The sequence below is a fragment of the Cryptomeria japonica genome, chromosome 6 (assembly GCF_030272615.1).
Source record: "Cryptomeria japonica chromosome 6, Sugi_1.0, whole genome shotgun sequence".
Taxonomy (NCBI): domain Eukaryota; kingdom Viridiplantae; phylum Streptophyta; class Pinopsida; order Cupressales; family Cupressaceae; genus Cryptomeria; species Cryptomeria japonica.
This window is the reverse complement of record NC_081410.1, coordinates 200,392,348-200,415,446: the sequence shown is the minus strand read 5'-3', so window position 1 is coordinate 200,415,446 and position 23,099 is coordinate 200,392,348. Positions and strand designations below refer to the sequence as shown.

General features: G+C 38.0%; 1 protein-coding gene across 2 annotated transcripts in view; it reads left to right on the top strand.

Moving 5' to 3' along the window:
* LOC131063512 (nuclear pore complex protein NUP35) overlaps positions 1-22,882 on the top strand; it is a 33,283-nt gene extending 10,401 nt beyond the window's left edge. For both annotated transcript variants that reach the window (XM_057997360.2, XM_057997361.2), the window contains exon 4: positions 22,431-22,882. In XM_057997360.2, coding sequence (XP_057853343.1) covers positions 22,431-22,736 — 306 coding nt within the window. In that variant the 3' untranslated portion in view covers positions 22,737-22,882. The remainder of the gene's footprint in view (positions 1-22,430) is intronic.
* Positions 22,883-23,099: the final 217 nt, after the last annotated feature.

Genomic DNA, 23,099 nt, shown 5'->3' with positions numbered 1-23,099 from the left:
CTTCAATTTTCCCGAAAATAATGTTAAATTTTCATTTGTATTGCAGGTTGATGACCACTAAAGGAGGACCTTTAAGAAAGGCTTAGATGAAGTTTGCCAATAAAGGGTTGCAGCCGGAGTCAAAAATCAATTCCAAGTGGAAAAATGCCACAGACACCAACCTCGGGCACGTGGACTTCAAATATTTCAAGAGGAGAATGTATGGGCAAGATGGATTTTTGCCAACACCTATTACTTGCTGGATGATGAGAAATGGCATTGTCCAAGCAGTTGGATTTCCACCAGCTATGGAATGTGCTGAGCTTATGGTTGAATGTGCCATACACTACAATGCCCAAGAGAGAGAAATCGTTGCACCAGATGGAAGAGTATTGGCTCATCTTGGAGAATTAGCCATTCAGGAAACATTTGGAATACCAAATTACAATTGGACTTCCTATAAAACTAAAGAAGAAATCAGGGGACTCTATGAAGACTAGCTTGAGCTCTGTGCGACAAATGTCAATAAGTCATGGCTAGAGAAGCCAAGGCCTAGCCTCGAGAAAGTGCCAAAGAAATTGCTTCGCACAGACTTCAAGGAGGAATATGGTGATATCATTTTGTTGCTGAATAGAGTAATGGGCAGCCCTCAGGGTGCACCATTTGAAACATGGATGTGTTATTTTATCGACGAGATCACCTTTGGAGTCAAAATGTTCAATTGGTCCAGGATAATCAGCGACAACCTGAATGAGCAACTGAAGAATTTGGAAAGGACGAAGTCCTTTTATATGAGCTCCTACATTGTCTATCTACTAGCAAGAAACTACATATACACTGAATTGATTTGTAAAGGCATAGTAGGCAATGGTGAAAATGAATTTAAGTCCTATGACTGCTATCCGCAGCTGCAGCTTACTGAGAAGGTCCACTTTAAGTGGGTAAATGATGTGTTCTTGATGTATATCACCAGAACATTGCAAGGAGGAACCCATCAGAGGCTCACTCAGGAAGCCAAAAGTTTGATAAGCAAGTATGGATCCTGGTTTATCCAGTTTCCAAGATTCACATACATAAGTGCCCAGGGATTTACCGGATGTTCTTATCGACTTCCAATCTATCCCACTAATAGAATGATCTTGCTAGAAGTTCTGAGGCAATTGGAAACGTATTAAGGCTTCCAAAGAACCAAGCAGAAAGTAACCATTTCTTTTCCATTTTTCATTGGAAATATGCTGGAGTCTTGTCCAATAGCACAGGTAGTTGAAGGTGCCAGGTTGGAGATGTAGTGGTATCCATTCACACTTTACCGATCCAGGGCTGATTTCAATCCACACAATCATATTGGATCGATGAATGGAGAAAAATACAGACATAGGGTTGATTTGGAAGATTTTTGGGTGAGTGCTGTAGACGAGTATGACATCAAGAAAAGACTATGGTCTAGATTGCCAGTAAGCTTGATTAGAACAACCGAGCTTTTCCGTGTGCTTGATCAATTAGAGGATGATGGAGAATATGTTCAACCGCACTTTGATGAGAATTGGCCTCTTCCTCCTGTACGATGGTCAGGACTAGAGCTCGCAGATCTAGCCACCTTGATGTGGCTAGTCGTCAAATATTCACAGTGGTGGGTTGATCAGCAAGTCCAAGTGCTAGAGTGAAGAAATTCGACCCTCACTTATAACTTGATGGGCGAAATGGAGTCATATTTTTTGAATGCAGAAGCATCCCAAAATGTTGAGCCAATTAAAAGTATCAACTCTCGGAAAAGGAAGCAGGCAATTGAGGGCTCTTCGACGACAAAAGGAAAGAAGGTTGAGCAACCTGTTCAAAAGAAACAAAGATTAGAGCCATCCCATTTTGCAGCATCCAGGAATGTGAACGATGTATTGACTATTGAGGATGAGCCATTAGCCGAATTGGAGATTCCCTCTCCAATCCATGAGGGAAATGTGATGTCAATCCAACATGAGGAAGAAGAACCACCATCTCCTATAGATACGCAAATATTAGAATCGGATAATGATATGGATATTCTGGGCGATGAATTTCAGGAGGGAATAATTTTCGCTCTTCGAGGAGGTCAAGATATTCCATGTGAAGAGAGAAATCAGGAAGAGGAAGGCATTTAACAACCTACGATTCTTGATTGGTTGAAGGAAAGGTTGAAGATAAAGGTACCTATGGAAATAGTACAAGAAGAAGATGACACGGTCAATTTCTTGGCTAGGTTAGAAAAGGTTGCTACAAAGAAGCCAACCAAGAAGTTTTCCACAATCCAGAGAGATGACAAGTTGCTGAACAGTCTATATTGAAAGTGGACAAGTCAAAAGAAGATATTACTCATCAGGAGCATGAAATTACCACTTTTGACTTGGGACCAACTACAAAGGGTCAAGAGGTGGAAGACTTAGACAATTCAGTTGCTTCCATGAAGGCAAGATTGGACAAAGAGGTAGGAAAGAAGAGAGAATACAAGAAGGAAATTGAGAGCATGAAGGAATACATTCAACACTTGACCAAGCCACTTAACCAAGGTAATCCAACAACTCCTCCATTTTTGAAATCCTCACAGAAAGCAATTGAAAATTTTGAAGAAGAAAAAGTGACGACAAGAAAGACTAAAGAATGGATGGCAAGCAAAAGAGAAGAAGCAGCCGCATTCGTGGACAGATTGATGTTGACAGACAGGCAAGCCTCCTCTTTACTTTCCAGAATTGCGAGCATGGCAAAAGCATGGGCTGACCTTCAGGATGTTCAGGACAAAATTATCTCGTGCCTCAGAATGTTGAAAGGCGTTCCTAAACAGGAATTGATTGATGGAAAGATAATTGCAGCAGGAGCTGCATATGATTTCAACACATGGCATTGGGCATTGGTTGCACGAAGCGAAGTTCTTGGAAAAGTGAAGGTTGATGGTATCAGAGTTGAGGAACATATAAGAGAGATTCAGGATAAGATTTTCCTTGTAGCTATGGATGTACTTGAGAAGGAGACCATCCGAGAAAATGATATGCAGTTGGAAAGCCTAAAGCTTAGAACTCAGGAGATTTTTTTCACCATTGCTGGACCAATCTTGAAGCAAAATTGGACTAAGGCATTGAATTTATTGTCTATTCGGGATGCCTTCCAAAGATAAGAATTGGAGTGGGAGATTTCTTTTGCTATGTATGCAGATGAATTGGATGGATTGGAATTCAAGGTCAATATGTTGCCACATGTTACGATGGAGGAGGTCAGCTCAATTGTGTCCAGGTTCATTAAACATACTGCCACCTAAGAGGATAAGAATGCGCCTTCCTAAAAGATAGCTCCTCACACCACTTGTCTAGCATGCATTTGTCTCTGGTTTTATTTTGGGAAACTCTATCTAGGGTTGTGTTGTCTTAATCTCAGCCGTTGATCTTAGATCGATCTCGGCCTTTCATTTGTTTTCAAAAACTCTATATAGACTCTCATTTTGTCATTTCATTTTGGGTTGTGGAGAGATTTATGAAATTGTTGCTTAGAGCTATTTGGATAATACAAGTTCATTTGCAGTTTGCTTTGAAGCCTTATTATTATCATATGGTTGCATGGTTGCATATCTTTCTTCAACATAGAATAGTTTTGTTTAGAGTAAATTTGCTCTCAAAGTTGTTAAATGAATGAAGGATTTGCTTTGAATAGATGATTTTTATTCAATGTGTAAAGTTAGCTTGAGCTTATATCGTGGATGCTTAACTTCTACTGTGGATGGTATCATTTGTAGTCTGAAAATTATAAGCACAACCTTAGAAGATTGCACCTACTTTGTTTAGTTGTCCTTAGTGTGGCGAAGTAGAGTATTGTTATTGGTTTCACCTTAATCTCTATTGTCTCCCGAGTTCTTAGGAGTAGTATAGAACTTCTAAACCCTTATCCTTTTTATCCCATTTTTCGAAGAAGTCCAAAGCTGAAAATCCAAAAAAAAAAAAAGGAAAAAAAAAAAGAGAGCAGTTATTGTTAAATTTGTCTAAATCCTAGCTTGTGATCAATATTAGTTGAGCGTAAGTCCCCCTTGTATTTCAGCATACATAACCAAGGAAGCTATCCAACATAAAGTTGCCCGTTCACACATATAAAACTTGGAGTCGTTGTGTGGTCTTTCTTTGCAATCTTGGCATACGTAGTGATTTTGTTCAAGAGAGGGTAGAGTGTCCTTGACATTTTATTCTAATGTTCGGTGAATGATAAAACGTACACCAACAGGACCCTGCATTTGCCTTGGAATACATGTTCATTTCTTTTCTTCCACAAGAACCAAAGGATTTCAGTAGTTAACTCAAACAAAACAATAATTAGACTTTTAACTCTGACTGTGGATATAACCAGCAAGAATTTCAAACCAAGGGACTTTGTTACTGATGTTTCATTCAATAATATTACCTATAAAAGTTGACCAGATGCACATGGCAAATTTACATTGGAAAAAAAAATGAAAAGTCTTCTACACAACCACAGAAAAGACAATTAGTAGGTTTCAGACTGATTACCGAATTCTGCTAAACTAGTTGCCATCTAAAGTATTGCTTCTTAGGTTCAATACCATTAGACCAAATAACAGTAAGTATTTTCTTCCATTCTTTTCCGTTCAGATTGATGTTCCAACATTTGTTCACATGATCAAGTACCCCATTATCCTGGGTGAGCATCTTGTATAGAGAGTGGGCTTTAAGATTAGGGAAGGGAGTTCCTGTCATCATTTTCCACTTTTACCAGCTGTTCTAATTTTTTAAGTCTTTAAACGTAACATTGTATATTCTTTTATTACTGTCATGAAGGTCAAATTCTGCTTTTAGGCTTTCCCATTTTTTAACATAACCTTTAGAAAACAAGTTGTTGAGTTCTGTGATGCCATTTTGATTCCAACTTTTACTAGAGCATTCTTGCAAGAGTGCTAAGCACCTGTCTTTGCAATCAATATTCCACCAAGGAGACCAGAAACCATAGATCTTATTCTCAATAGTGTTCACTGCCATTGTGCCCTGTAGTTTACCTCTGCACATTTCCCAGGCCCTCCAAATACTCCTAAAGACATTAAATCCTGAAGGGGTTACCAAAAAGGATGTCATGACAATGTAAGCCTTTCCATCTCTTAGCTTTTTTAGGAGTAGTATCCTGAATGTTCCTTTTGATTAACACTTTCAATGGCTCCTTTCCTTCTAAGGACTTGACAAACCATTTTGTGGCTAGGGCAATGCCTTGTTTCTTAAGATCTTTGAGCCCCAACCCACCTAAGTCTTTACTTAAACAACACCAATCCCATTTGACAATGTGCATCCTTCTCTTACCTCTCCCATCCGACCATAGAAATTGTCTTATAGTTTTCTGCACTTTTTCAACCTTATATTTAGCAGAGAACCAAACAGATGCATAGTAAATGGTGTAAGAATCCAATTGTTAAGTTTTCTCTTCATCTTCGCATACATCCATTCCGATTTTCTTGGTAGTGAGGGAGAAACAAAGAAGGGTATGCCTAGATATCTAACAATATTTCCTGGCCCTTCCCATTGCCACCCAAATTGATGCAGCCAGTCAGGAGGGTTGTTAGACCAACCCAGTAGTGTAGATTTAGCTTGAGATAGCTTTGATCCCAAAGCATTACAGAAAAACTCCAACCTGTTAACCAGGTTGATCGCAAATTGTATGTTCAGCAGGGCAGATTGGTCTGGGAGAGTGATTCCCCTTATTTTGGGACCAATTATTTTAGTTCGGAGTGCATAAAAAAGGGCTTCAGAGGCAATAACAAACAAGGAAGGGGCTAGGGGGCACCCTTGTCTTAGAGATCCTCCAAGAGTGAATGGATCAGTCATACTCTTTCTCAAAATTAAGATGTAGAATACCTGCCTCTTGGGCACTTCTCTTAGCCCAATCAAGACCCTCCCAACTTGTTATAAGGTTTTCCAAGATATATCTTTTTTTGATAAATCTTGTTTGGGTCTGATTCACAATGTGTGGAAGAATGTTTGTCAGTCTTCTTTCAATAACCTTGGCAAAGATTTTATAGGAGACATTCAAAAGGGTGATTGGTCTCTGATTTCTGATGTTACTCTTGTCCCCATCTTTTGGTAGCATCCTAATGATTCCTTTGTTAATATCTTCTCCTAGTAATCCTTCCCTAATAGCTTCACAATATACCTCTTAAAGGTCATACACAATCTACTCCAAATTGGCCTTATAAGATTCTGCTGGTAGGTGATGTGATCTAGGGGATTTGCCATTCTGAAAGGACTTAATAGCATTGGTGATTTCTTCCTTAATGATATCTTTGCCTATCTCCTCTACCAGTTCAGGGCTCAATTTTCTAGAAATAATTCCTTTGCAAATTGTTTGGGCTTGTTTGCATTTGTTGTTATCAACTTCTGCAGTAAACATTGTTTTGTAGAAATTCAGTAATGCATTTTTAATCTCTAAATTGTCATGGCACTGATAAACCATCCACTAGTACTGGACCAATGGCTTCCATACTCTGTTTTGCTCTGAGGATGTTGAAGAAATATTTTCACCTTCTTTGATCTAGTTGAGCTTAGCCCTTATTCTAGCCCCTTGAGCCTTAGAGGTTTGAAATTTCCTTCAGTTGTGTTGCACAAACTTGTTCCGACTAATTAGGTCAACATTCTCTGGTTTTGATTGTAGCTTATTTTTAGTTTCATAAAGTTTCTGTTGCAGTCTATAATCCATTCTTCTGTTACTCATAGCATTCCTTTTACCTATGGTCTTAAGTATCTTCTGCATGTTGCCTACTAAATTATTCCAATATCTCCTAGCTTTCCCTTCCTTTAGTAATACTCCTTAGGGTATGAAGTCCCTCTAAACAGTCTTTGTGCTTCAGGAGTTCAATATTTAATTTGAATAGGCCATTTTTGGTTCTCACATTATCACGGTTGGTGTTCTGGACAGTGATACTAGTCATGATGGGATGATGGTCTGATAGACCTCTAGGTTCGACAATCACTCTATTGAAGTCCTCACTGTTGTCAAAGTAGAAGGTATCTCTTTGAGCATAGGACTGGTCCAGCCTACAGTAGACTCCTTTTCCTGCACCTTGATTGTTACACCATGTAAACGACACACTATTGCTGTCCTTTTTAGTGCCTTCTAGTGGGTCAAACAATTTCCACATCTTTAATCTTTCCCAGAAAAACTTCTCATTCCGCTTTCATCCTTATGGGTTACCCCCTTGCTTATCTTGTTTTCTGTCATGTTGAAGTCTCCACCAAGTATCCAATGGATATTGGGGAGGGAATTAGCTATCCACTGCCAAAGGGCAATTCTTTCTTTATGCTCATCAGGGGCATACGCAACACAAATCCCAAATTTTGTATTGTACCTTTCTATCTCAATCCAGAGGCATCTATTACATGGGGAGCAACTGAAATTTGTATGAATTTACCCCAAGATATATTAGACAGAATTGCAATACCTCCCTTCCCCTTCTCATGATGTGTATGGAATAGATGGGCATCCCTCCAAATAAATTTCAAGTTATTGATCAAACAAAAACTAGTAGCGTTAACTTCTTGTAATAACAGGAAGTCTATGTTGTTAAAAAGATCTAATTTTATATTTTTTGTATGGGAACTCCAGGCCTCTGACGTTTCAGCTGATAAACTTGACCATAGCAGATTATATTGAGGGATCATCTTTGCCAATTCTGCAAAGTCTACCAAAGCATTCAGGGAGACCTGTCCCTTTACCTTTCTTGCCTATTTTGACAGCGCTATTAGTCCTGCTGAAATTCTTCCTCTTTTTTTGTTTGTTGATTTTTTGTAAGTTGCCTACCTTACCACCATTAACACAATGTCCTATTGAGTGGGGTTAAAGCCTTCCATGTCTATCATCATAACATCATTTTCACCATCAGCTATAACCCCATCCGAGTCCATTGAGATTCTGAGAAGGTTGTGTTGGAGAGGTCAGATGGTAAGATGTTCCCAATTTGATTAACTCTACAAGAGGTATCAGGATGTGATGTCCTCATCCAAATCCTAATTTCGAGAACCAAATAAGTCTCCATCAAGTATTGTGATATTGAGAAAGCTCCTTGTATTATCTTTATATGTGATTATAAGTCTGTAAGACTTAAGTGATGGGTCAGCCTTACACAGCAATTCATCGGAGACAATGTTAAGACAACTCTATTGGCAAAGTACATATTGAAATATTAATTAAAGATATAAATTTATTTGGTTGAGTTAGACTTGTTTGAGCCTTCTGTGTTAGAGAGGCTGAATGAAAAAAGAGTACAGCGATTAAGTAACAGTTTGAAGATACATGCTGATCGAGAGTATTGGAGAAACACAGGTCAAATTTCCTTTCATATAATATGCAATAGTCATAAACAACGGAGAATAAATCATTGTTCGATGGTACATAATAGCAGTTATGATCGGCAGATTACATATAAATTGCTAGCAAAAAGATGGCGGGTTAATGATAAACAATTCTCTAAAGAATCAATAATTAATGGTAAATGAATTGTTAGTTACCAATATTTAAGGATCGATTCATAATAATAAGGGATGTGATTAAAAGTTTCCTGTTTGTTATTAAGAGACAGCTTTCTTATAAGAGTTGCTTCCATTCCTGAATGGTCACATAAGGAAGACATACATAAGGAGGTTTGAGATCATCCATGAAGATCATCATAGCCGGACAATAGGGGAGTCAACACCGACCAGATCAGATCACAATTATTATTAAGCTATGTTACCCCAAGTTTCCGGGACGGGGATGGCAGGGGAAGGCTATTTAAAAGTAGGGAAAATTATTATATATAAGAAAATTTATAATATTCATATGAAAACATGTATAAAACATGTACATATTCATTATAGAACCTTAACATATAAGAACTAGTAGAGTTCTTAAGGCAAATTTGTGTTAAATTGAGAGTCAAAGTCAAACTGCTTATAGAATTCATTGTCTATATGCAGAATTTATGGGGACGTCCCCTTGGAGTCCCCTGTCCCTGGGACGGGGACGGCTGAAAAAAAGCACGTGTCCCCGGGTAACGTAGTTATTAAGTTACAGGCAGTAACATTGTTGTTCTTTGGGGATAGACAATTGAATCTGGGAAGAACACTGAAGAGCAAAGAGGCAAGCTGCATCCGATCGATCATTTGATAAGATATGTAGACAACAGTTCAAAGGCCAGGTCTGCACATATTCATTACGGATGTAAAGGTTATCGAAGGAAAATAAAACATGTTAGGAGACGTGGCCATGACAGGTAATATAATGAGCAATGATTCAGAACAGTGACTACATAGCTGGGAACGATTATAATGTTGATACCTCAGTAAAGTGCTAATGGGATTAATAATATCAATAAACAAGGAAAGGGAGCCGACCAACATCCAATGATTAAGGGCAACAATCACTATATACATAGCAGTGATTTTCATCAAGAATTAACATTATTGCAGGAATAAAGAGATGGACTAATAATCAGTTTGAAATAAAATGAAGATAAATGTTAAAAGGGCTGCGATTAAGAATAAGGGCATGATTTGTATAAGCAACGAATGTCCTTGAATAACAGAAAGGTCTGATTAAGAAAGGATAACGATGTGTCCCTTCCCAAAGGGGTGTAACTATTCAATGCCCAAGCTATTTAACATGGCTTGAGAGGTGTTAAGAAACGGAGAACAGAGTTACAATATAGGAGCACATATCTCAAGTATATAAATTAGAGGAAGCTATCAAGATAAGTTCTATCTTTTGACCTATTTCTAAAATTTGAAGTTAAATATCATAATGAAATGTCTACAGTTTGGGTAAATTTTATATTACAGTTCTCACCTTAAGCTGGAATTGTTGTCTCAGGATTAAATTAAGGAAAATCCCCAAAAGGGGGACATTACACAGGATTTATATCTGTCCCCATTTCAGTCTAAGGAGGATCTTCTAATGTTATCTTTTAGCGCTACCCCTTAAACATTTGGTGTATTAGAAGCATTAGTAGGGTCTGCAAATGAGTTTTTTATTCTCTGTGTAACTTTATGTAATTCCTTAGTTTATTTAGCACCAATTCCTGGGCACTTTTTTTATGCTTGATGATCTGATTAGGGTCTTTCTCATTGATATTATTCTGATTCTCCTTCAAATGGGTATCAATTATTTCCTTCCTGTTTGTACTCACAGCCCTATCTTTTCCCTCATCACCCTTAGAAGGTGATCCCATGGAGGTTAGGTTTTCCTCCTTTTGGCTGACACTAGGGAGAGTTCCCCAAAGATTAAATGTTTCTTCTGCTTCTTTTGGCATACCATTAGCCATTCCAAGGGGAGCATCTTCAGAGAGGGGCATATAGATCTCATGGATTTATCATCTTTATTTTTCCTTCCAACCCCCTCAGAATGTGTTCCTCGGAGGCTAGGCTTCCTTTATTATGAGACATTATTTGGGCATATTTCTAAGTATTATTAATAATGTCAACTTTGTTATGAGCTTCCCTAACTTGTCCATGGGCCTCACCTTCTCAGAGAGTTAGGGTTTTGGATTTGTTAAAGGCTGCACTATGAGGGTTTACACTTAATGTTCTTTTTGTTCAACATTATTTAATTTATTTTGGGACAGTCCCTTTTGTGATGGCCAGCACTCTTACACAAGAAACATGAGTTGTGGCCCCCAAGGGCTGTAATTTCACATCTAAAAACTTGATCCTCAAGGGCAAATTCCAAAATTTCAGGTATTTGCACTCCGTTAAAAGAGATTAGAATCCTAGCATCCATGTGTGGAAGAGTAGCATGGGTGTCCTTACTTGGAGGGTTCTCCCAATATGTTAAAGCAGGAAGTGGAGAAATTTCCATATTTGCATAGGGACATTCTTTATATTTATCCATCTTGGGGTAGAATAGAAAAGGATCTCATTCTGTGAGACATTTGGGGATCATGAAATGGCCTTGAACAGGGATTTACCCACATTCCAGAATTTTTTTTCCAGAATGCTTGCATAATGTGATTTTTAACAATGATCACAAAAAGCCCTCGTTTAGTCATACTGCAAAACGAGATATAGATACTCAGTGTTTTTTCCAAACAGTATTAATCCAATTATCAAAAAAAATTCTAGCAGGGAGAGCATTACTATCTAGACAAGCAAAGGATATTGCCACATTCTTGAGTCTGTTTTCGTCTTTTTATAAAGCAGAAGTCATTTCTTTGTTGAAATAAGTCTGAAAACCCCAGGAAATAGAGGGTCCTTACCTCCTTCAGTTTGGACATTGTTGCCTCCTTTTTGACTTCCGAGGGGCCCTGCACTGTTTCCTTTGATTCCCACATTGAAAGCCACTTTCTCTGGTAGATTTTCTGGTTGGTCTTCTTGTAGTGCTTCCGTAAAGGTTTTTTCCCCTTAACAGTTTCATCTTTGTCTCTTTGCTCTGGGTTCTTAGGATTAGTGGCCTTGTTTCCTTCATTCACAAACCCACTCGCTATATGGTTTACTCAGTAAATCAATACATTTGTGCGAACTTTCAGTCTCCCAGGGAAACAGGGTACGAGGGGTAGTCAATCAACAATTCAAAAAACAGAAAAATTAAAACCAAAGCACAAAACAAACACAAATGACGAGATAAACACACGAAAACCAAGGCAAATGCAGGTACTTACAGTGAAGGCTGCCTCCAACACTACCCAAGAACAATGATGGTTTCTCGCGGTTGCAGAGCCAGCCCCTCCCGAGCTGACTTGAAATTGTTTGTTTGTAATAACATGTTTTTATATGTTGCATAAAAGCATCATAAACATTAGTGTTAGGAAAGTGAGCAATTTTTGAAAGGAAGAAGAGTTGTGGAGTATGCTTCCTATGCTAATCTATGAGAGGAGGTAAATGCAAAAATTAAATGATCATATTGTTACAAGGAAATAAACACAAAAGTAATATATCATAACATAGTGATATACATGGGAAAAACCATTTTGGGAGAAAGATCCCATACTCCAAACAAATTATTATATTATTTAGCAATCAAGCATTACAATAGACTTGTAGAGTCTAAAACTTTACTAGAGAATCACCAAGAATTTTGGTAGCATAACAATACTTCAGAACTCTCTATCAAAGCTCCAGCTTAAGCACCCAATAAATAAGAGAAGCAATACATGAAACCTTCAAATGATAATTAGGTAGCCATGATCTAAGCCTACTCAAAATGTGGAGGCCAAATTCCTAGTCAAAATCCAATGCCCTAATTCCAAGATGAGTCCATAAGCTAAAAATAGCATATTCTTTGCATCTGTCATAAGTTCATAGTAATCCACTCACTAATCTGGGGGCTCCATTATGTTAATTAAAAAATGGTTTATGATGTATCATAACATGCATCATAAGTTGGTCAACAAGTGTGACTCCCTCTTACGAATGTCTTATGTGTCATAGGTGCTCTTACATTTCTGATGTAGGAGGCCTAATTTTTAATTTAGGAAGCTGATTTAGCTCCTTATCGTTTAAATTGAAGATCTTGAGCAGATCCATGTCGTCATAACTTGCTTGCTCTGGTTAAGGCCTGTTTCAACATTTCTCAGGGCCAAAATTGACTTTTAGAGTGTTGAAAATTGCTTTTTGTGTTCTTAAAATTAGGATGTGAGGTTTAAAATTTTTTCTTTGCAAGAGCAAACGGAATGCCACCAGTGTCAATTATTTGTTAGGGGTTGAGAGCTTCATAGACTTATTGAACCACCTGAACTTCTATGTTTTGACTAGCTTTTTCAATGCATTTGCGGCAACATTCTGCAAAGTGTCAACTTCCTCCAGCATCATCCTGCCATCCCCTACCATGTCACAAAGCATGGTATTGGATGTCTGTGTTTCGTTGTTACATGAAAGGTTGGGTTCTTTGCTAGACATTTGATTTTTTTAATTGTTGCAAAGGTATTTGATAGCTACCTGACTCAGCCTTGCACTTGAACACAATTTCTTAAGCTAAATGGCTTCCTTATAGGAGTAAGTAGGTGCCATGCATTCAACCATTGTAATGGACAAAGTGACCGCAATGTGTTGCTTACTCATCCAACTGATAACACCACCAAATAATTTAAACACACATCTACTGGAGGATCTTTTGCTATTGACATCTCTTGTCCAATTGCAGTCCACAAATCCATAAATATCCATAGAGTGTTGGTCCCTTGTAGAATCACCATGTTAATAATTAGAGTAATTGGAGGCACCTTGCAAATAGCTGAAGACCCTTTTAATTGCATTCCAATGATCTCATCTAGGATTAGCTATGAATTGATTGAAGACTCCCGTTTTGGCCAATGTTTGGTCTTCCATCTCACTAGGTGTAGACATACATTGTTCTACAAATAACTTAGTCCCCATTGAAATAGGAACGCTCAATGGTTTTCAAACTGACATTTTGAATCTCTTTAATACAAAGTTCACATATTTACTTTAGCCCAACTGAAGCATTTTGATTGCTCTATCTTTTTTAATCTAAATACTAAACAAATATTTGGCAGTCTCCAAGTCCTTCATGTCAAATTATGCTGAATGCTAAGACTTCAAATCACAAATCCCATCTTTACTGTTATCAGAGAAAACAACATATCATCTATGTACAATGTGATAACAAGGAATCAATCATCATCCAATTTATAATAAACACACTGATTCAGTTTGGATCTCAGAAATACCAAGCCCAATATAGATGAATCAAATTTTTGTAAGTCTACAAACCAAAGTTTCTTTACCTCTCTCTATGTAGTGCTTAAGTTGTTGTTTTCACATCCATTTGTTTTATCTATAAATCAAAAAGCCACTGCTACAGATAATAGGAACTTGATAGATGCTATTTTAGCAGTTGGGGCAAAAATTCTCCAAAATCTATTCCTTCAACTTGGGAATATCCTTTTTGCAACCAAATCTTGCCTTGATTTTCTTTTTGAAGACCTATTCATATCCAACATGCCTCCGTCCTTTTGGCAACAGCACCAAGGCTCATCTGTCATTATATTTCAATGCAGCCATTTCCTCATCCATAGCCGCTCTCCAAGACTTAGAATCGTCTATGTTCATTGTCTCCTTCATAGTTCTAGCCTTCTAGGCTCATTTATATTAGTAATCAAAACAAAAAAAATAGATGTCCAATTAGGAGTAGTATACTTGTTTGGTTGTTGTCTTTGTTGAGTGGATCTTCTTAAGAGCTAAGGTGGAGGTTCTATCTTCTCTTCGGAACTATTTGATACTTGATGGTACAAATGAACTGAAAGAAGATGAACAGCTAAGAGAAAAGCAGGCAGGTATCAAGGGTAGCTTAAGGTGATAAAAAAGCTGAGGATTATTTCTTCAGGGTTGCTTGCAAATGACTGTCCAGGTACTGAGAGGCACAGAAATTCAGCTTATAATTATAAGGTCCCTATTGCTAGACTGTTTGCATGTGAGGTGAGTAGGTAATCTGATTTTGATAACAAAGATAGTTTTAATTGTTATTGCTTCCATAATGTGCATTTGAAATGGCTGCAAGTTTTGTCTGATTCGTCCAGTGGCTGTAAGTGATCATGTGAGTGTGGCTATTAGTATCATCTGCCCTTCACTGACTCCTGATCCTAAACTGCGCCACCAACTCAAGTAGGAACTTGTCCTTTGAGAAGACAGTTTCAAAATTATGGATTCTCATATGATGCAGTCTAGGATCAAGAACCTAGTGAAGGACAGCTAATCCTAGCAGCAATATTCATGGTCACTCGTAGCCACTAGCCTAATCAGACATGACAAGAACTTGCAGCAATTTCAAACATGCATTATGGAAACAACAACAGCAAACTCTAAATTTATCAAAATTCAGATCGTCTGGTTGCCTCACAGGGTATACTGTCTAGCAATAGGGACTTACAATCTTCATCTTGAGAATAAATACAAATATTGACAAGCCTTAAATGAAGCCATGGAGGAGTATACTTCTGTCCTTCCGCTACCTTCATTCATTTATCTCTTCATTTCACATTTTCTGTCAAGGAGTAAGATATTCGGCAACTTTTCTCTCTACTCTCTTGAGCCCCCTCTCCGCCTTTTTTCATACATGTGTTAGCTTTTATAGGGAATGCATTTTTCTCAGAATAGACAAACTGCTTTTGCCATAAATGTCATGGTCCTCTAGGAAATGATGCTGTGAAGTACTGTCATCAGCCATAAAGGCATGCCCGCCATTGCCAGACAGAAATAGCAAAGGAGGGTCGCCGGTTTCCACAATCTCATTAAAAGAGGACAAATGCTAGCACAACGGAGGTTCCTAGCACAATCCACAATTGGGAATAAAGGAAAGCCTGGTGAATGGTAACTGCCAAGCAAACATCCATGACTGGGAGAGGTGCAGGAAGAAAAGAAATGCCTGACAGAGAGAACATTACTGCTGACAGAATATGCATTCATTGCTTAGAAATTGCAGGCAAATAATTACCCATGTCCTCACAAAAGATGCTGACAGAAATGCAGGAGGATAATGTGCTGTTAGGCTATGTGGGTACCAAGGTAAGAAGGGAAAATAGTAGGTGAGACCCAGCAAATTTAATACTGTGCCCAGAAGAAGGAAGGAAAATTTCCAGTCTACCTATTTCCAACATACTTGGCAGTTGGCAGGTCCCAGTAGGGAAATGCACCTAATAGCAGTCTCGAATAAGGAAGGAGAGATGGCACATGCCCCAGCAACAATACAGCCCAAAGAAATGTCAAACCAGTGCCATGTCTCAACAAAGACCAAACATGATAAGCGTGGGGTCATTTTCTGATTGCGTGGGTCCCGGCTCAGTCGCAAGGTTCAAGTTTGCATTCAAATTCGACGACAAGAAAATTCAGATGAAATTTGAGAAGGGAAAAAAAACAAAAAACATAAATATTATATACACAAAATTCTCGAAATAAATAATAATTAATTTAGATTTTTATTTTAAAATTCGTTAGATTTTTAATTTAAATTTAATTCCTTACAACTGTTTCAATCTCCTTGAATTCTGAAACACCCTCCAATGTTGTTTGGTGGATAGTAAGACTACAATTGAGCAACAAACTGGTGTGGCTAACAAATCTAGTATCAACCATTAACGGTGCTCAAAATGATCAGTAGCGAGAACATGAATTAGCAATGTTCCTCCAAATATTTGCTTGATGCATTCTAGTGATACTAAGCAAATTGCAGTTCCTCTGCAAACTAGTTCACTTGTGATGCCTAGATGGAGTCACCCAAGATTGGAAACAAGGGTTTTCATCTTTGGATGCCCTAGATCGAACCAAATGCATAAATCCGAGAATATTAAAATGATGACTTGAATGATCCTCAAATCAAGATAGGCAGTTCCTTGATAACCTTTTCAAATCAGGACCTTGGATCCTAAATTTCCCTCTTAAGTGTTTAAAAATACTTTTAATTTTTATTTTAAATATAATAATATTATAAGTTGCCCCTAAACATTAGAAATTATTGTAACTAACTTAATTAATATTATTTATTATTTTAATCCAAGAAAGGGGACATGAAATTCATGGGAAGGACCTAACTACAAAGGGTGTTGTTTGTGAAAAAGTTGGGGGTCAGGAACATCTGAATTGCATTGCTTGAGGGCAAGTGATTTTTGAGCGGTGTGTACTTGTCATGTCTCCTTTTTGTAATAATCTAGGTTATGGACCAAATTGCATGTTTCTTATTTTTTGCATCTCCCTTGGTCCCATTTTGTGTGCTAGTTCTTCCTCTTATTTCTCCTAGTTTTGTATAAAGTCCCCAAAGTCGTTGAGTCTGAAGGCATGCTCAGCCTTCTAAGTGTTTGTCAGTCCTTGGAGTTTCAGAGTTCTTTGTTCAGGAATGCTTTCCAGTCTAAGTCCAACCTTAACTTGGTCCTTGTTGGAGTTTCAAACTTAATCATGTCATGCCTTCCAATTTCCATGCTTCACTTACTCTTCCTTTGTATTTGTCGGACTTTTGGACATGTCTTTATTGGCATGCCCACTGTTCGATCCCCAACTCACTGACTTGTGGTCCGAGTCTTGTGGTATTTCTGACTTTTGATCCTTGGTATTCCCACCTTTGTTTTTGTTATCTCCACAACACCTCAACATGTGTTGTATTGTCATTAATGGTTAGCTTTGGTGCCTTAACTTTGAGAAGTGGAACTTTTTCCCTACCATAATTATTGTTCAAATTTTGAGTTGTGGATTTACATTGTGGCCAACCCATTATTGTTGTGACAGATATAAAGATGTGAATGCATCCATTTAGGGGGCATAATCAACACTTACCAAATCCCTTTCAGAATTTGTTTTGAGCACTTGGTGTCTGAGCATGTGAATGCTAGGATGTAAACCCTAGTGATTTCAAAGGGTGATCTCATACAAAGTTTGCATAGGATGCAGATTCCAGCCGCATTGTATTAATCCAATTCACCATTGCTGTTGGTATGAATTGTTGTTGCAGAATCATTTGAATGTAATACAATCATTTTTATAACAGGAAAGAGAGTGGAATTATATCTGCATTTGCTATTCAATATTATAAGAAGATCACATGTTATGTTGCCATTGTTGATGTATTGACAGTAATTTAAATCTGAATTTTATAAAATCTGACTAAAGAATAGGGCCTGCTAGAGTTGTTATTCAACTAATAGGTGTTTGTGGTGGTTAAGAATTAGATTTGCATTATTGTTTTGGCACATGACTTTACAGTGCTACAATAAGTAAATGAGATGGTTGAAGAAAACATTACACAACAGGCACCAAATTGCTGTTGTTTATTTGCTAACTTAATGGGTTTCCCTCTCATGGAAAGCATATTTCACTACGAGACCTTGTATTCCAACCAAATAAATTAGTAGGAGAGAAGCTTTTGGAGGGATTTAGATGCAACATGTATGTGAGCTAAGGGAAACAGCCAAATATAGGGGCTTTCATAGCAAGCACCCATGTGCTTGTTACCATGCTCCCTCTTAGGAGATTTTGTTCTCCCTTATTTTTTTCCTTTTAATAGAAAAATTGCACTTGATTCTTGCAGGGTTCGCCCCCCTAGGCCCCTGGTACTGGTCCGGTCCGCCTGTGGTCCGGACAGGGTCCGTGATTCACAGGCCTGGTTCAAACCAGGCTGAACCCGAGCGGACCTGTTGTGATGTTTTCACACATCGCCCCTTTGCAAATGGGGACTCCACTTTTTCGCTTTCTAGGTTGGTTGTCTTAGCTTAGTTGTTGATAGTTGTCGTGTCTTTGCTATTAGCCTCTTGCATGCAGTTGCTCGGGAGTCGATCAAGTCTCTCTTTTTAGGATGAAGTGAAGTAAGACACTTTCTCTGCTCTCCAAAGCTTCCAATCTGCCTCTCCCAATATGACCAGTGGATGCCCAATCCCGATCGCTTCCATTCCACCTCTCCATCATTTATCCCTCTCCACCCCACTACCTACCTTTCTATCCTCCATCTACCCTTCCTTCCACCTCACATTCCTCTCACACATGCTGGGCCCCACGAAATCTGAAGTGGAGATTTTAAAAAGGGTTCTTTTAAAGCATAGAGCATTTCCTTTGACTTCCTTTACTACCGTATCATTGTTTGGGCCCACCAAAGCTTAAAGATGGAAAGAACGTACAAGTTTTTAAGGCATTTTTTTAAAGAAAAAAGAAAAGAGGAGCATCCACCTCACCATTTTTTAGCTCCTAATATCTCCAGCACATGCCACGATGAGACTTAATGCAAGGTGTGGCACTAAGGAAATAAACAAGGTGGCCTCTGAAGCAAAAGATTTGTCACATGAACAAAACATTGGAGGGGATTTAAATTCAAAATCAAATCATAAGAAGAGCACAAGTAAATGACAAGATAAAGGTGCGAATTCATATTTGAATTGAGTTAATCAGATTCTAAGGAGAATCCAGGAGGTACAGGCCTGAGCGAATTCATCGGCAGGTTTAGGACTGAGTTTCATGAGTAGAGATAAGGCGAACTCCATCTGATTTTTAGGACAAACTTCTTCCATGATCAAGGTGAATTCTCAGTCAGACATTGGGGTGAAGTCTCGAGGTTTGTTTTGATGCAATTTTGGAGGTATCCTCATTTTTTTTTATGGCATTAGTGCAAAATTTTCTAGCAGACCAAGGCAAAAGTTGCATCCAAGTGAAATCCGGGCAATAACCAGACCTAGAGCATCAACTTAGAATATCATTTCCAGACCTGAAAGGGTTTCAAAATGTGATTAATAAAGTGTCATTTTCTTTCTTCATTCTAAATAGAGGATGTATAAGGTTGGGGTTTATTTCATTCTCCTTAATTCAAGTTATGTTCAATTTCAGGTTTTGAAGCAAGGATGGAAGGCTGGGAAAGATGAGCATTTAACGAAGCATGGAAGACCGGTCATGTGGAGAAGCAAAGAAGATCAAATTCAAGATAAGCAACTCACATTTCAAGACAACATCAAATTTGAGGAAGCATTCAAGAATTACTTTACATGAAGCAGAATAAGACCTCACTAACACAGTGATATAATCACAAGAAGGATTAATCAACAATACAATAAGGAAGTTGAAATTCACAAGCAAAGAGAGGTTTTGTTCAAAACCAAGGTGAAAGATGCCACTTTGTGCCAATACAGCACAGAACACCGATCTGCCTGAGTGAAATAAGGTGAACAATATTGATCAAATAGACTTGCTCCTGCAAATGAAGCCCCAAATACCACCTCCCTTGTGCAATTGGATGTCAAAATGCCGAAATTCTTGTGCACATGAAGCCCAGAATGCCAACTTGATTATGCTAACAGGAGATAAAATTCAGTCATGGTGAAAATTTTGTACAAAGATCTTGAAGGTTGCTGGATGCTTGTGCATAAAACACCAAAATTCTGACCTGTATGTGCATAACAAAGGTTAAGAGCTGCCACATCAAACATGATCCAGGCCAAGGATATTAAGTCCAAAGGAACACAAGAAATGCACCTAAGCTACCTTAAAAATCCGATCAAGGGAAGGCTTGCAAAGATGTGTTCTAAAACCTCCTAAGGTAAGATTTGCTAAGTTATCCCTAAAAGCCGACTAAAGAATGAGTTACAAAGGTGTCAAAGAAATCTGCCTAGATCAATGAATTGCAATGGTGTCTTGAAATGCCGCCCTAGGGGATGATTGCAAAGGTCCTTGGAAAATCTGCCTTGAAGCTAACTTGCAATGATCTTCCAGAATGCCGCCTGAGGAGTAAGATGCAAAGGTGTCTCAAAATGCCGCCAAGGGTCCAAGTTGCAAAGGGGTCTCAAAATGATTGCCTCAAACAAATGTTGCAAAGGTGCTAAAAAAATCCTCCAAGTATGAAAATGACAAAGGTGCTAAGAAAAGCCGCCCAAGTTAGGACTTGCAATGGTACTCCAAAAAGCCGCCACCAGTCAAGCTTGCAAAGCTCCCTCATAATGCTGCCTTGATGCTAAGTTGCAAAGCCATCTTCAAATGCTGCCTTGATCATAGGTGACTTGAAAAGTTGTCTCAATCACAACCTGCAAAGGTCTCTTAAAAAGCAGCCCAAGTATATGAGTTGCAAAGGTCTTCCTAAAATCCACCATCTTGATTAAGTTGCAATGCTCATTCAAAAAGCCGCCAAGGTGTTAAGTTGCAATGCTCCTCCAAAAATTTGACTTGATGCTAATCTTGCAATGGTACCTCAATATGTCGCCTAGAAGATGGAGTGCAATGGTCCCCAAGAACGCCGCCAAGATGTCGACTTGCAATGGTCTCTTAAAATTCCGACTTGGTGGTTGAATTGCAATGCTATCTCAAATTGCCGCCAAGAGCTAAAGATGCAATGGTGTCTCAAGAGTCTGCCTAAGATCACAAGTTGCGAAGATGCCAATGAATATTGCCTAGGTCAAAGGATGCAATGGTGTCATGAAATTCTACTAAGTAAAAGACATGCAAAGGTGTTGCCAAAAGCCGCCCGAGGGGAAAAGTGTAAAGCTCCTCTAAATTGCAGCCTCAACCTTGAGATGCAATGGTCTTTCAAAAAGCTGCCTAAGGTGACAAGTTGCAAAGCCCCCTTGAAATGCCGCCTCAATGCTAGGATGCAAAGGTCCCTCAAATTTCCGCCAAGAGGTTATGTTGCGAAGGTGCTCTAAAAAGACACCATGATGATTGACTTGCAAAGGTCATCCAAAAATCCGCCTTGAAGAAATCTTGCAAAGGTTATTCAAAAATACACCGTTCCTTGAAAAGTACATTAACAAACCAAAATATTGAAATGCAAAAAGATTTAAGTCCTTTGGAATAATGCCAATATAGTAGATGGACTCCTGCTTTTTATATTCAGATATACTTGAGATGGTAAATCTGCTGATTCATGTTGGCATGGAGATTTATTGGAGTTCCAGAGGTTCCATGAGAGGTGATTAATCTCTAAAGAGCGGTTGTGATGACCATTCACGGTCGTTGTAAATTCTTAAGTTGATGCTGAACCATGCACATAAGATTACAATCACAAGTATTAAAACAACTTATGTTTACACAATGCCAAATCTCATTTGTCCTGGTTAATGACTTATCTCAGAGTTCTGCTTTTAGTTTCATTACAAATATTAAAATCGTCCAAATGAAATTGATGAAAATGGAAAATATGTATGGTCATTCTCCTTCATTGTTGTGTACTCTCACAATTTAAAAAGCTTGCATTTCATAATCAAAGAAGAAAGTGTTAATAGACAACTGTCGTAGGAGGCCATTATTGAAATAATTCTTCAAGCTTGAAGTTTTATTTTAGCAATATGAGTTGGCCTCTTTGATTTTGTATAAGTTACCCATGGTTGCAATGTTTTTCCAAAACAACTTTCACTTGTTCTGGAGAGCATGTGCTTCTTGATGTATAACAAATGTAAATTCCTTTTCACTCGTGGGTCAGTGGGTACTATTTAATTAGGCAAAGTGATGAATTTGTCATGTTCACTATATAATTGTTTGCATTCAATGTCATGCACTTTGTTTACATTCTTGTTACTCTTATAGGGATTTCCATGTATTCATTTTGTGTTTTACTATTTGAATAAGAATTTATATATTTAAACTATCTAGTAGTGTTTAGGTCAATTCTTTATCTTAAATTGTCATATTTAACCAGTTAAGCAGGCCTACAAAACCTATCTTTGTCAAGCAAATCTTTGTATGTTTTTTAATTAACCATCAGTCATGGAGTAAAGACGAGTAATGAAATAGTTGGACAGTTTTTGGAGTAACCAACTTGCAAGTATAAGTCTTTAAAATTAACTCTATTGTTGGTGTGGATGATGAGAATTTATTTAACAAGATTTTTTTCATGTGGTAATCATGTTACAAGGATCAAAGCTTTTATTCAAATATGGCAGGTGGAGGCCTCTCAGTTATTTTTCAATTTAGTTTTGAGACGTCATAGATCGCAGTAATAAATGCATATGATTAAATGCTGGCAGTTCTAATGTTTATTTGTTCAATTTGTTTTTGTACGTGCAGAATCACTATGATGCACAAAAAGCCCTCCAAAAGAATGGAATGCAAATCAATGGGATATTGATTATAGGTGTGAAACCCACTGATACTCATCAGCGAATGGCTTTAAGTGACAAGTCTAATAATGGCTTCATGATATTGCCTCCCCATTCACATGGGAGAGCTTTGGCTTTAGAGCCATCTACAAAGATGGTTTCCCGACCTTACTATCTTCAATCAAAAGAAACAACTCAACATCCTACGAGTGCCATGGCTTCACCTTCTAAGTCAACCATATCAAAAATAGTTGACTACATGTTTGGAATTTAGACTTTGTGCTTACATAATAAGGTATGATAAAAGCAATCATGATTAGGTATAATTTTTTGCAGTCAAAATTTGTATGTGAAATTTTTGCCAATTCATTATTTGGTATTACTTTTCCTGTCAAAATTTGCATTTGACAGTTTTTCCCATTCATGATTTGGTATTTACTTTTAAAGAAATTCTGCATTCGACATGTGCCATTCATGACTAGATATTATGTTTCCATTCAAATTCTGCATGACGTTTTCCTAGTCACAAGTTGGTATTATCAGTTTTACCCAAATTCTGCATTTTGGCATTTGATTCATTCACAAGCTGTGATTACATGGATATTTAGTGTGTATCATTAACAATAGTTTTACCTTA